Source organism: Pseudophryne corroboree, chromosome 2, assembly GCF_028390025.1.
Source record: "Pseudophryne corroboree isolate aPseCor3 chromosome 2, aPseCor3.hap2, whole genome shotgun sequence".
In the NCBI taxonomy this organism is placed as follows: domain Eukaryota; kingdom Metazoa; phylum Chordata; class Amphibia; order Anura; family Myobatrachidae; genus Pseudophryne; species Pseudophryne corroboree.
The window spans coordinates 34949462-34964484 of record NC_086445.1 but is presented as its reverse complement, the minus strand read 5'-3'; the positions used below and the strand labels follow the sequence as shown (position 1 = coordinate 34964484).

The window sequence follows — 15023 nt, the reverse complement described above, 5'->3', positions numbered from 1 at the left end:
CTGTGCCACAGCTATAGGCGGGATGTCTCAGAGGAATTCCTGAACTGTAACAAGAAACATCTTTACAGAAGGACCACTGCTTGCAAAACCTTCCCATCCAACGTCTGTATCCCGACTGGCCGACACGTATGTTTGGTAGAGCCAAGAGAACCACAAATCTGCTCTACGGCTCCTGCCTGGTAACATGGGCAATGCTATAACACTCAGGTACGGACACTAAGAGAAAGGCCTGTACGCCGTCCAATCCCGCGCAGGAAGGTTGGTATAATGGTGAGAAATTGCATTTTCCACAAAAGATCAAAACAAGAAAGAGCCAAGGCCATCATAACCCAATTGGGATCCCAGCGTGCTACGGCTGTGCTCATTATAAGGCTTGTCCAATAAGTGACATAGAATACAGCAGAGGCATTGAAAATACAAGATGCCACGCCCATTTCTTCCAGGCCAAATGTATGATATCATCCAGAATGCTGGGGCTTTACTGCAATCCAGACCAAGGGCCTAATTTGTACTTGTAAGGAATTGCACAGTGGCTCTGCAATTCCATGGAATTAAAATTCAAATCCAGCAGGAGGCATCTGTAGGGGATAAGACGCCTCATGCGTGCATTAGCGAAATCCAAGTGCTGCGTCTGAGGAGACAGCCTTGGATCACCATCGCAACCAATGATCGCAATTCTCAATGTTTCCAGGCACCCGTCAGCCTGCATAAGCTGAAGCTTACATGGTCTGACAGTCGAATCCGGACACCCAGGTCCAGTAAGTCTGTGCCAGAAAAAGCAGACCGTGGACCCAACACCCCCCCCCCCCCCCCATTTTGAAGAACGGTGCCAGGTGCTGCCACCCAACACATCAATCATGCAGCAGCTGACAGGGGTCTGCAAGTAATATCGCAACACCCTCTGTGCACATGTGCAAAACTAGTATCTCATGCCTGCGCGGCCCCACAACCATTGGATTTGTATATAAGCTATCAGTTTTACGTACAAATCTGAATTAGGCCCCAAGAGCTGATGGTCTATTATACCTTAAGAATAACCCCCTCTCGTGCGATATTCTATGATCTTGGGAATCCGCACCAAATAAACCCAGTGGGAAAGCCCATATTTGGGAAAAGCAGCTACTTCCTCCAGGCAGTCTATGGTATTAGGAGAGTAACATTCCTCTGTCTTCTTGCTCATGATCAGGCCTATGGCCGAGAGCCCCCATCTCTGTGCAATATATGAATATATAACGTTCTGCTTGATCCAGAGCTGCCCGACAGGTCTCACTTACTACTCCTGCTAAGTAGCTCATAGATGGAACTGTGGAGATTGGGACCAAACTCACTTCCAACCAACACCATCATCTTCTTCCCAATGGTGTAATCTCACACCTGGTTCTCCCGGTGATGCCCGTCCTGTTGTATGACTGGCATATACATGTCTCCTGACTATCCTGCCCCTGGCGTGCTTCAGTCCTTTCCAGATGGACAGAAGTGATATGTAATCTTATGATGGCCTCTGGTTTGCAGACCGCTGCCCCTGGACTGACCTGTCCTGAAGAAGCACCCCCCTTATCCCCACATACATGTAGTAATGAGGAGCTAAGGATACTAGAGGACAATCCTTTCTCAGACTGACTTATTCCTTCCTCCATGATAAAGACATCTTCAGCAATGTGATCTAGAGTCCTGCAGGTCCTCCCAGACTCTTACAATTACTAAATTAAATTCTAGGACTGTGGAAGCCTCTCAGATAGAGATCCAGGACTGATTCTGCTATCATAGGATTATTTGGGGGGATTCCCAGTGTCTCAGCTGCTAGAAGTCTAGGATGTCTCCCATATCTTTTCTCCTGAGACGTCAGAAGACCCAACTTCCCCACATTACCCATCTCATAGATGACAATGTTACAGTTTCCCTTTATTTCCAAGTGGGAAGACTCCGGTCTCTGCGTCGATGGCTGCAGCCAACAAATCACCAAGACAGGGCAAGATGAACTAATAGGAGATGGGCTCATACATGACACCTCTACCTCCACTGGATATAACAATATTATATTGGAACTTCTGTCTCTTGATTCATCTTTTCAAAACGTTTTCTCAGCAGGGAAACCATTTTTGACCTCAGATATTCTTTAAAGATAAATCCTCCTTGGAATGTGATGCAGAAGTCTAGATGCATCCCCAGGTCTGTAACCATAGTTATGTCCTGGCCCAGTGGGAGAGGGCAGCTGTTCCTGATACCACTCTGACAGATCCCGCTGAAGAGCCAGCGATGGAGACCGCTGCCGTAATACTGCACAAGAGGTCAGAACCTCTCCATTGTGAGTCGTAGTCTTGGGTCTGATGCATAGCGATTACTACAGCAGTTTGTGCAGCGTATGATGTATGACCTCACACTTTGCATGCTGAGAAGCAAAGGAACGTTAATGTGCCTGTGCACACCCACAAGCATTTTGCACGTATCAACCCTTACAGCCGCACACGTGGAAAAGTAAAGATCGGCAAGGGAGCGGTCACTCAACGCAGCCCATGACTAGCCAATAAGTGCGTGTACACACTAATAGGTGTATCTATTGCAACGGTTACAGGGCAGGTGCAGATAAATGATGACATGATATAAACTATGCACATGTGCGGAAGATGTGGAAGTGTACGCTGGGAGTAAGCATGTCCGAGGTCCCATCTCTGAGCTGGAATCAGCACCCTGATCAGCACATAACAATACTTACTACTGCAGGGACGGCAGCACGTAAAGCACATTCTGCATATTACACAGCGCAGCCAGGCGAGAGGGAGAAAAGTGCTACACCCTGCAAACCTTGCGCCATAGGAAAGTCCCTCCCCTTCCTCTTCATTACACCATCCAGGCCCTGCTGCTAGGTACCGGTACTTCCTTGGAAGGACACTTACAGGTCTGCACTATCACAATAAGAGCCCAGGGCCATGTAACACCACTGTTGTCACATAGGGAGGGTGACCTACCTACAGTACCGGAAGATACTGCTGGAACCCTTAGTGCTGCTCACCATCACAGCCAATAGGAGCACAAACACCACCAACCTGCGGTAAGGGTGCAGATTACTACATGTCCTAATGGACCCTCCCTCCTGCTCTCCGTCCCCGATGAGGGGCTGGTTGGAAATTCCTGTCCATAGGGGACCATGACAATATATCTATGTGGGCGCCGTCCTAGGGATGACCTGGAGAACCCACCCTACCGTAGCAATCAGCCGAGTGATGCCGTGTAGCAGTGTGACAGCCTCTGCTGTAAGGTCACCTATAGCCATTTGTGTATCTGTCCTTGCTCCTCACATACTGCCCCCTACAACCGGAATCACGGCCTCTCATCATTATATGTGACCAGAGGAGCAGCCCGATCCCTCTCATACCCGACGGTCAGACATCTATTCTCCCCAACATATTACAGAACAGGGAGCTGCTATAGGAGCGTCTCACACCCAGAACAGCCGCCGTGCACAGTCTATGATCTCCCATTCTGTCCAGCAATGTGATAGATGTCACATTATAGAAGAGCGAGCATCACTGACCTGCACTGGACTCTGGGAGGAATTCCTGCAGCCCCCGATGATCACCAGCATCCAGCTCTACACCGGCCTCAGTTCCTGTGTATGACAATAAGCAGACAGTGTTACACACAGACACACATAGGCAGAGACAGAAGGGGCAGTGTCTCTGTGTAGTAGTCATTATTCTCATATGTTACACTGACAGGAGGAATATCCGCCCATACGTGTTGGTCACAGACAGCGTCTCTCTCACATATTTACTCTACCCTCCACCACTGGCTTATATGGATGAGCGGAGGCACATACCCTTTAAAAGCATTTCTATCCCCTCTGTACAGTCCACACATAATCTGACATATTTTGTTTTTCATCACTCTCCCATCCTCCTGACCCCAGGCCAACAATGCTGGGTGACCGTATCATACAACCCACCAAGAACCTCTGCAATCTGGCAGGACCATTATGCTATAGAGTGAAGATAGATACAGATGTGTCCTCTTACAGCCTTACTGCAGTCACGCAAAACAGCCCTTGAAATCGCGCCATGCCGTGGCGGTACGCGGTAGTGATTTTTTTTTCACGTAAATGCCTCTAAGATGCAAAGTACTGTAATAGCTTCTGCTGATTAAAATGTGCGGCATGCCTATATTCTGTAATTGCAGCTAAATCTGCATCCGAAATGCCAAGTAACAGTGTCTTCCATGAAAACATTGTAGCATAGCATTTTCTATGCAAATACAGTCGCAGTCACACACAGAATATAGGCATGCTGCATATCATGTTAATCAGCAGAAGCTGCTTCTGCGTCCTACTGCATTACTTTGTGTCTAAGACGCATTTACGTGAAAAAAAAACACAACAAAAGACGCTCATTACTACCGAGTCACATGGCACTCACGCGTTATGTGCAATGGTGTTATGTGCATCAGTGTTTAAATAGTCAGAGGTAACATGGTGAGAAATAAAAGTAGTGAGGAGTGAAGGTGAAGGATCCCTCCCCTGTATACCTAATGCTGTGTATTTGCATACACAATAGAAGGCCAGAAACCCCCGTCTGCCTGGTGGTAGCACCCACACCCACCTGTCCTATACATTAGTTTTAATTAGGTTCCTGACATTTAAACTGTGTGCAGAGCAAGGTGAGCCCTGTACATATGCATATTAGGTTGTCAGATGGGGGGTGGATTTTTGGGGCGCGCGTCCCCCTGGACTGCTTTGGCTGGTCGGCCTCAGAAACAACACAGGTTAATATTTAATTCTGCATCCCTATTGTTTGAGTTGTTTCAATGTTCCAATTTTAAACTCTTGAGCTATACTAAAAATATATATGATATGGCTGACAATAATAACAAACTACTAATAATTTAAAATATTTAATAATACATGAATAATCACAAATTATAAAACAAGAACGGTCTTAATAATTTAAACATCTAAGGTACCAAGTATAAATGCTTTCCATTAAAAGGAGGTGGACTTGAGCATATTCTGTGCACAGAAGTGTATGAACTAGCTCTGTAGGCAAATGACTGAATATATATAAGTCAAACTAGATCAAATGTAACTGCTAATAGAGCCCGTATATTAGATGGTTACCAATGAACAGTCACTTAGTATCAAAGTTCCTTTGAACATGACAATCCAACATAGGGCAGTAAACTGAGTGAGAGCCGCTCCAACCGGAATCTTACGTGAGGTATGAGCAAATACTGTCAGCAGGAAAAAGTCCCGACATCTACCACGATGGCTTCTGGCTGCGGGGAAACCGGCACCTGCACTGGCGTCTGCTGTAACCTGTCCTGCTCAACCTGAATGGTCCACAGATCTCCACCTCTACGTGCCGTTTGCGGGCACCGATGAACGGCTCCTCTCCACTCGAAGATATTTCAACCAGCAGATGGATAGTGCAGCTGGTATAAGATACGGATCTGACTCCAGCAGGGGTCCAAAACGTATAGCTTCTGACGCGTTTCGCTCCTCCCACAGGGGCTTTATCAAAGAATCCTTTGATTTGGGGGGTCCCAGATCACCCCACAGATCACCCCACAGATCACCCAGATCCCCACACAGATTACACACTCCCTTTATACTGTAAGTACTGACAGGCAGGGCCCTCCTACCCAGGCAGCAGAGACCTCTGTACATATCTCCTGTATGACAGCACTGTCTGTATGTCCGTCTCTCTCACCTGATCTGATCTCAGCAGGAACGTCCTCTTCTTTACATTGCTGGTAACACATCCCGTCTCCTGGCACAGCCTGTCATACAAGAACATGTGTCACATACGTGTCCCACCCACACGTTACACGGGACAGCTCTATAGGAGTCACACACAGGGCGGGGACATGGGAATAACACAATATCCTGCAATGTGAGACATGTGAGGAGCTGGGAGAGGTCAGAGCAGGTTCCTCTACCTGATAATCCTGGCTGATCATCCTGTTCTCTTCTCCCATACACCCCGGAGTATAGAGAGGGGTGTCACATGGGTCTGCGGGGTGTGTAGGGTTACACCCACCTGTGGGGAATAGACACAGATGTATAAATGATAACGCAGAAGAACACATAGTAATTGATATGGCAGAGTAATGGGGTCCATACATCGGTGACTGATGTCATGTGTGGAGAACAAGTGACAGTATAATATACACATAAGTGGGACTGCATAGTCATGCCGATGCAGAGTAAACACTGCGCGGACATAACCGCTCCTGCTTTACATGTCAGGAATAAAACGCATATAATCGCATCTCTGCAGTCGGACAAATCCTACCCATACGCTTAGATTCATCGGCCCACTCGCAGGAGCCCTAATCATGATGCAAAAAATCTGTCTGTGATATGCGCAATAATTCCTATAGCTAATTCTGTAAAGGTCCAAAAAGGGATCGGTATGTATGACTGGCAGACGGGATGGGGGCGGTCACAATACAGACACCTGACAGCGGCAAAGTATATATTCTAACTACCCCCCTACCCCTCCCTTACTGCAGCCTTACCCTAACCTCCCCCCTTAGTGCCTAAACCTAACCTCCCCCCCATCCTTCCACAGCTGATCCCTAACCATCCGCCCTTAGTGTCTAAACCTAGGCCCCCCTCACCGGTCGTGCCGAACCTTAATCCCTATTGCCCCCCTCCCCCCACCCTCCCTCCCCTATACCAAACACCTGAATCAGCAAGTGTGTGTGTGTAATATGTTACATATGTATGTATGTAATGTCTTCCGGGTTCTGGGGAACTGGCTCAGTTGTGCTTTAGGCAACAAAAGCAGTAACATTAATATTAGTATTATTAATAAAGAAAATCTGGGAATGATCTCAGGTATAGAGGGCACCCCCAGCAGTCAGTGCGGCTGGTTATACAGAAGGTGTCTAGTTGGGGTCACCAGGTTCCTAAACCTCTGTGTGCGGCGCGGTGACATCAGAATGAAGAGACGTGTCACTGCATGGTAAAGATGGCGGCTGTGATGTACAACTGTCTCAGTATCTTGTTATGTGTTCCATGTTATAGCGCTGAGATAAGCTGCTCTTCCCTCCCATGTATGTAACGTCACATATAAGCCACATCTCCAGTAATATAAATACTTCTCCCCATACAGCAATATTATATCCCCAGAGCGTCTGCGTCTCTCTCACCTGGGCTGATCTCAGCAGGAACGGCCTCTTCCTTACACTGCCGGTGATATATCACGTGTCCCGGCTCATCCTGTCATACAAGAACATGTGTCACATACGTGTCCCACCCACACGTTACACGGGACATCTCTATAGGAGTCACACACAGGGCGGGGACATGGGAATAACACAATATCCTGCAATATGAGGAGCGGATGTGCGAGGAGGAGAGGTCAGAGCAGGTTCCTCTACCTGATATTCCTGTGTCACAGTCCTGTTCTCTTCCTCTATACAGCCCGGAGAGTACAGAGGGGTCTCACAGGGGTCTGCGGGAGTTCTAGAGCTGCACCCACCTGCGGGGAATGGATACAGAACATTACATTACAGTAAGTATAGTGATTCTATGTACAGTCAGTGGGGAGGTGAGGCCTTCCCTACTGAATAATGAGGACACAACCCCCTCTCCAGCACTGAGTACACTACATACACTGACAGGAATTAGGCTCCTCCTCCTCAGGCACAGCACTGAGTAACATACACTGACAGGAATTAGGCTCCTCCTCCTCAGGCACAGCACTGAGTACACTACATACACTGACAGGAATTAGGCTCCTCCTCCTCCGGCACAGCACTGAGTACACTACATACACTGACAGGAATTAGGCTACAGCTGTACAATGTCTTCCCTGTCAGAGCTTAGTGGTAAATGAAAGAACGGGCGTTATGGTGGCAAAGCATGTAAGAAGGCTGCGGAGAGTGCACAGTGACAGAGGCGCTATGTGCCCCTGTCTATATCGGCGCTGCTATTTAAAAGATAGCAGGTCAATGTGCGAGGGCATTGTATGAACGGTCAGCATCGCTGACCATTCCGATACCTGCAGCTATCAATTTCATAGAAATAAGGTTGGTTCGGGAGGCACTAGAAAGAAAGCCTTCCATAGGTTGCTCCACCCACTTCTCCACTACCTTGTTCACCCATGCCGATACTAAAACAGGATGAAGAGAGATCCCAGGCATGGAATAAATAGATTTAAGGGTAGATTCCAGCTTCCTATCTGACCCATCTCACAAAGAAATGGCACCTGGGACTGGGATAGCGGTCCTCTTAGAAAACCGGAATACCAAGGGGCGGAGAGTCCCAAGTAGAGCGGGTAAAGAGCGACCAAACACCAAACATCTGGAATTTTTAAGCCAAAAATTTCCAGGCAGCAGACAACTATTCATTCAGTTGTGGAGAAGAGGAAAAGGTCACCAAATGTTACATTTTTCATGTAAAAAGTGTTGTTTCCTTTGAGTCTGTGGTATCAGAATCAGAGAAGAGCCAGATGGACAGCTTTAACTAATGCCTCTACCCCCTGGGAATTGCCAGATTCCACCTCGGGAAGAGATGCAACATCCACCTCTGAATCCTCCTAAACTTCTTCCAGAGAATAACAAGCTGAGTCACAGTTGCCCGATTGCAGTACCGAGGGAAGGAGTCTCTTCTTGGACTGTTGGCTAGTGGAGTTGTCAGAAGTCCTAGAAGAGGATCCAACATTCGTTCCAAAGGTGAGGAACATATACTAAAGCCCTGCACCAAGCGGGCAAGCCCCAACACCCAAACCGGTTCAGTGGACACCTGAAGAGACCTGAGACACCTGGCAGCTCAGGTCGAAGAGTAACCTAAATAGAGTCCGCTAATGGGACAACTCGGACACAGCGCCTGTGACAGTTGCCACTAATGGGACAGACGTGGGCTGGTCCTCTGCCTTACAGTAGTCCCACACTGCCCCCAGTCCAACAGCGCATGCAGAAATTTCTTCTCACATTTTCAGCAAGCAAACACTTTCTGAACTACAGCAGAAATCCCGGCTGCAGAACCCTTCCCAGCCATGTTGTGATCAGGGAAGGTACAGGAGATGCGCACAACAAACAATACAACAGCAAGGAAAGAAGCCCAGAAATGACATTATCAAATCGCGGAGTAGAGAGACGGAACCCCATACAATGTCCACTAATGGGAGGGACAAGTGCTGTTAGGCTCTCCCTGCACAGAACAAAATCACCCAGACCCCAGATGAAAATGCCTAAAATTGTTCTCAACGCGACTCACAGACCCCTGCACTGCCAGACTCAGAGGATGACATGCGGCAGTCTCTGGCACTTGTGTGATTGGCTGTGCAGTGGCTGCTGTCTAAGATACAAAGAAACATAGAATTTGATGGCAGATAAGAACCACATGGCCCATCTAGTCTGCCCCTTTTTTTTTAATCCTTTTAGCACTATTTGATCCTTATTTCTTTGTAAGGGTATCCTTATATCTATGCCATGCATGTTTAAATTGCTCTACTGTTTTCTAGATGAGGCCGTACCAATGACCTATACAGTGGCATTATTACTTCTTATTTTACCTGCTGCTGATTCCTCCCCCTATACAGCCAAGCATCTGACTAGCCTTCCTCGTTGCTGTGTTACATTGCTTACCTGCCTTTACATCACCTGAAATAGTGACTCCTAGATCCCTTTCCTCCTCAGTAGTTTCCAGTATAGTGCCATTAATACTATATTTATCCTTTATGTCACCTGAAATAGTGACTCCTAGATCCCTTTCCTCCTCAGTAGTTTCCAGTATAGTGCCATTAATACTATATTTATCCTTTATGTCACCTGAGATAGTGACTCCTAGATCCCTTTCCTCCTCAGTAGCTCCCAGTATAGTGCTATTAATACTATATTTATCCTTTATGTCACCTGAAATAATGACTCCTAGATCCCTTTCCTCCTCAGTAGTTTCCAGTATAGTGCCATTAATACTATATTTATCCTTTATGTCACCTGAAATAGTGACTCCTAGATCCCTTTCCTCCTCAGAAGTTTCCAGTATAATGCCATTAATACTATATTTATCCTTTATGTCACCTGCAATAATGACTCCTAGATACCTTTCCTCCTCAGTAGTTTCCAGTATAGTGCCATTAATACTATATTTATCCTTTATGTCACCTGAAATAGTGACTCCTAGATCCCTTTCCTCCTCAGAAGTTTCCAGTATAATGCCATTAATGCTATATTTATCCTTTATGTCACCTGAGATAGTGACTCCTAGATCCCTTTCCTCCTCAGTAGTTTCCAGTATAGTGCCATTAATACTATATTTATCCTTTACATCACCTGAAAGTGACTCCTAGATCCCTTTCCTCCTCAGTAGTTTCCAGTATAGTGTCATTAATACTATATTTATCCTTTATGTCACCTGAGATAGTGACTCCTAGATCCTTTCCTCCTCAGTAGTTTCCAGTATAGTGCCATTAATACTATATTTATCCTTTACATCACCTGAAATAGTGACTCCTAGATCCCTTTCCTCCTCAGTAGTTTCCAGTATAGTGCCATTAATACTATATTTATCCTTTATGTCACCTGAAATAGTGACTCCTAGATCCTTTTCCTCCTCAGTAGTTTCCAGTATAGTGCCATTAATACTATATTTATCCTTTATGTCACCTGACATAGTGACCCCTAGATCCCTTTCCTCCTCAGTAATTTCCAATATAGTGCCATTAATACTATATTTATCCTTTATGTCACCTGAAATAGTGACTCCTAGGTCCCTTTCCTCCCCAGTAGTTTCCAGTATAGTGCCATTAATACTATATTTATCCTTTATGTCACCTGTAATAGTGACTCCTAGATCCCTTTCCTCCTCAGTAGTTCCCAGTATAGTGCCATTAATACAATATTTATCCTTTATGTCACCTGAAATAGTGACTCCTAGATCCCTTTCCTCCTCAGTACTTTCCAATATAGTGCCATTAATACTATATTTATCCTTTAGGTCACCTGTAATAGTGACTCCTAGATCCCTTTCCTCCTCAGTAGCTCCCAGTATAGTGCTATTAATACTATATTTATCCTTTATGTCACCTGAAATAGTGACTCCTAGATCCCTTTCCTCCTCAGTAGCTCCCAGTATAGTGCCATTAATACTATATTTATCCTTTGTCACCTGAAATAGTGACTCCTAGATCCCTTTCCTCCTCAGTAGTTTCCAGTATAGTGCCATTAATACTATATTTATCCTTTATGTCACCTGAAATAATGACTCCTAGATCCCTTTCCTCCTCAGTAGCTCCCAGTATAGTGCCATTAATACTATATTTATCCTTTATGTCACCTGAAATAGTGACTCCTAGATCCCTTTCCTCCTCAGTAGTTTCCAGTATAGTGCCATTAATACTATATTTATCCTTTATGTCACCTGAAATAGTGACTCCTAGATCCCTTTCCTCCTCAGTAGTTTCCAGTATAGTGCTATTAATACTATATTTATCCTTTATGTCACCTGAAATAGTGACTCCTAGTTCCCTTTCCTCCTCAGTAGTTTCCAGTATAGTGCCATTAATACTATATTTATCCTTTACATCACTTGAAATAGTGACTCCTAGATCCCTTTCCTCCTCAGTACTTTCCAATATAGTGCCATTAATACTATATTTATCCTTTATGTCACCTGAAATAGTGACTCCTAGTTCCCTTTCCTCCTCAGTAGTTCCCAGTATAGTGCCATTAATACTATATTTATCCTTTATGTCACCTGAAATAGTGACGCCTAGATCCCTTTCCTCCTCAGTAGTTTCCAGTATAGTGCCATTAATACTATATTTATCCTTTATGTCACCTGAAATAGTGACTCCTAGATCCCTTTCCTCCTCAGTAGTTTCCAGTATAGCGCCATTAATACTATATTTATCCTTTATGTCACCTGAAATAGTGACTCCTAGATCCCTTTCCTCCTCAGTAGTTCCCAGTATAGTGCCATTAATACTATATTTATCCTTTATGTCACCTGAAATAGTGACTCCTAGATCCCTTTCCTCCTCAGTAGTTTCCAGTATAGTGCCATTAATACTATATTTATCATTCATGTCACCTGAAATAGTGACTCCTAGATCCCTTTCCTCCTCAGTAGTTTCCAGTATAGTGCCATTAATACTATATTTATCCTTTATGTCACCTGAAATAGTGACTCCTAGATCCCTTTCCTCCTCAGTAGTTTCCAGTATAGCGCCATTAATACTATATTTATCCTTTATGTCACCTGAAATAGTGACTCCTAGATCCCTTTCCTCCTCAGTAGTTCCCAGTATAGTGCCATTAATACTATATTTATCCTTTATGTCACCTGAAATAGTGACTCATAGATCCCTTTCCTCCTCAGTAGTTTCCAGTATAGCGCCATTAATACTATATTTATCCTTTATGTCACCTGAAATAGTGACTCCTAGATCCCTTTCCTCCTCAGTAGTTCCCAGTATAGTGCCATTAATACTATATTTATCCTTTATGTCACCTGAAATAGTGACTCCTAGATCCCTTTCCTCCTCAGTAGTTTCCAATATAGTACCCTTGATACTATATTTTTTTTTTTAAATAAAGTTTTATTGATTATATAAGCATATAAACATATAGATACAACGTTGCAACAGTAGAAGGCATATAAAGAACAAATGAGATATTATAATCAGGAGGGGGGGGATTCAATAGATCTATCAATAAACAGTTGTCGCGCCTGCCTCCGTGTAGACAGATCTCCCAAACGTTACAACTATCCATTAAAGTTGTGGGAGAAACAGAGGATATGAAAGAGGGAGGGGGAGGGGAGAGAAAGGTCGGCCAGTCCGAGCTACCGATAGATACAAAATTCTGATGTAAGTAAGGTCCAGTCATCATCCCCATTAGTCAGCATCCAGCATGTAGGATGAGTCACTACGTAATAGATGTTAAATGGTTGTCAATGGTGGTTCAGCATTGAAATGCATGGTCCATGGTGTCCATGTCTCGATGAAAGAGAGTGGGGAGTCTCGAAGAGAAGCTGTAATTCGCTCTAACTTATATGTGAACCAAATTGCGTTAATAGTAGCGGTCATAGTAGGAGGGGCCACAGATTTCCAGTTGGACGCCACTAGACATTTGGCTGTGTTCAGAATATGTTTAATTAGGACACGTTGGTGGCGCGAGGTGTCAGGAATGGGGCGGGAAAGTAGTGAATAAAAGGGTGAGTCCGGCACGGTTAAGTGCGTAACTTCTAGAACCAATTTGTGAATTTGTCTCCAATATTGACGAATTATTGGACATGACCACCAAACATGCAATAGGGTCCCCCTGTAACCACATAGTCTCCAGCACTCATCCGAGCACGTTGGATAAATAGAGTGTAATCTAGTGGGCACCAAGTACCAGCGATAGTACAGTTTATATGAGTTTTCGGCTATGCGAACTGAGATAGAGCTCTTAGTAATTTCCTGTCTAATATCCTCCCATTCCTCCACGGTTAAGGACTCTCCCACCTCCCTCTCCCATGCTAGTTCGTGACTCTCCTTGGAGGGGACACCGTGCGACAGTAACACTCGGTAAATGCGTGAGAGGAGTCCCTTCGTTAAGCGAGAGCCGCAACACCACATTTCTAGAGGGGTAGCTACGGTGGGGCTGGTGGGTTTAGGGAGTGTATTGTGGAAGTGTCTAATTTGTAAAAATTGGTAAAATACCGAGTGAGGGAGCGAGTAGCGGGATTGTAAATTTTCAAAGGATGGGAATGAGTTAAGAGGGGCAATGTCTTGTGGGAAGAGAATATTGTGTGTTGTCCAATGATGAAATGCAGCATGATTATTACCCGGTGGGAATTGTGGGTTGTTCCATAAAGGAGTTAGGTAGGGGTTGTGGGATCGGAGTTGGTAAAACCGAGTGCAAAAATCCCACACTGACAAGGAGAAGCGCACCGTTGGCAAAAGTGAGGTAGAGGCAGGTCGGGAGCGGGATGGGGACCACAGTAGGGTTGCGAGTGAGAACATACGAAGAGAATGTGCCTCAATGCATGTCCACGTTCTCTGTGCTGGAGGTGAGTGCCAGAGGACACATGTAGCTAGGTGTGCGGCTCGATAGTATCGAGTAAGGTCTGGTACGCCAAGACCGCCTTCCGAGCGGTGTTGTTGTAACAGCCGTATCTTAACCCTTGGTTTCTTTCCAGCCCATATAAAGCTGGATATATCTCGCTGTAGGTTCTTTAATATTTTAACTGGGATGTGTATAGGCAAGGTTTGCCATAAGTACAATATCCGTGGTAATAGATTCATTTTGATTGCTGCTATGCGACCAAACCAGGAAATAAATAATTTGTTCCAGGCAGCAAGATCTGTTTTAATTTGAGATATCAGCCGTGGGAAGTTGGCAGCATATAGGGATGAATAAGATTTGGTTAGATAGATACCTAGATATTTAAGCTTAGTATTTTGCCATTTAAAGGCAAAGGAAGAACGTAGAGTGGTGATATCCTGTGGGGGGATATGTAAATCTAGGATCTCTGTTTTGTCTGCATTGAGTTTATAGTTTGAAAAAGAACTATATGTAGAGATCTCCTGAAAAAGCTGTTGTAAGGACATGTGTGGGTTAGTCAAAGTCAGGATGACATCATCTGCATACAGAGCGATTTTATATTCATGGTTGCCCACCAGAACACCTGAGATATTGGGATTTAGACGGATTTTCGCCGCCAGTGGTTCCATAACTAGGGCAAAAAGTAAGGGGGAGAGTGGACATCCCTGACGGGTGCCATTGTTGATAGGCAGGGGCGAGGATGTGAGGCCATTAACCAAAATTGACGCTGAAGGATTATCATAAAGCGAGGTGATGGCATTATAAAATGAGCCTTGGATACCGACTGCCTGAAGTGTATGCTGTATGAATGGCCAGGCTACCCTATCAAAGGCTTTCTCCGCGTCGAGAGCCACCACCAATGTTGGGGCGGCGTCCCGGTGGGAGAGATGAATGAGATCTATAAGGCGCCTAGTATTATCCGCAGCCTGTCGATTGGGGATAAAGCCTACTTGATCTGGGTGTATCAGTGCGGGGAGGTGAGGGGCAAG

The 15023-nt window shown here is 45.2% G+C and overlaps 1 protein-coding gene across 10 annotated transcripts in view; it reads right to left on the bottom strand.

Annotated features, from left to right (window-relative positions):
* The window catches only part of LOC134995168 (zinc finger protein 436-like), a 260476-nt gene that overhangs the window by 197032 nt on the left and 48421 nt on the right, over positions 1-15023 (bottom strand). For all 10 annotated transcript variants that reach the window (XM_063951061.1, XM_063951063.1, XM_063951064.1 and 7 more), the window contains exons 7-11: positions 7378-7478; positions 7147-7216; positions 5929-6029; positions 5700-5769; positions 3533-3607 (exon numbers count right to left, since the gene is read on the bottom strand). In XM_063951061.1, the coding sequence (XP_063807131.1) occupies positions 3533-3607; positions 5700-5769; positions 5929-6029; positions 7147-7216; positions 7378-7478 (417 nt within the window). The remainder of the gene's footprint in view (positions 1-3532; positions 3608-5699; positions 5770-5928; positions 6030-7146; positions 7217-7377; positions 7479-15023) is intronic.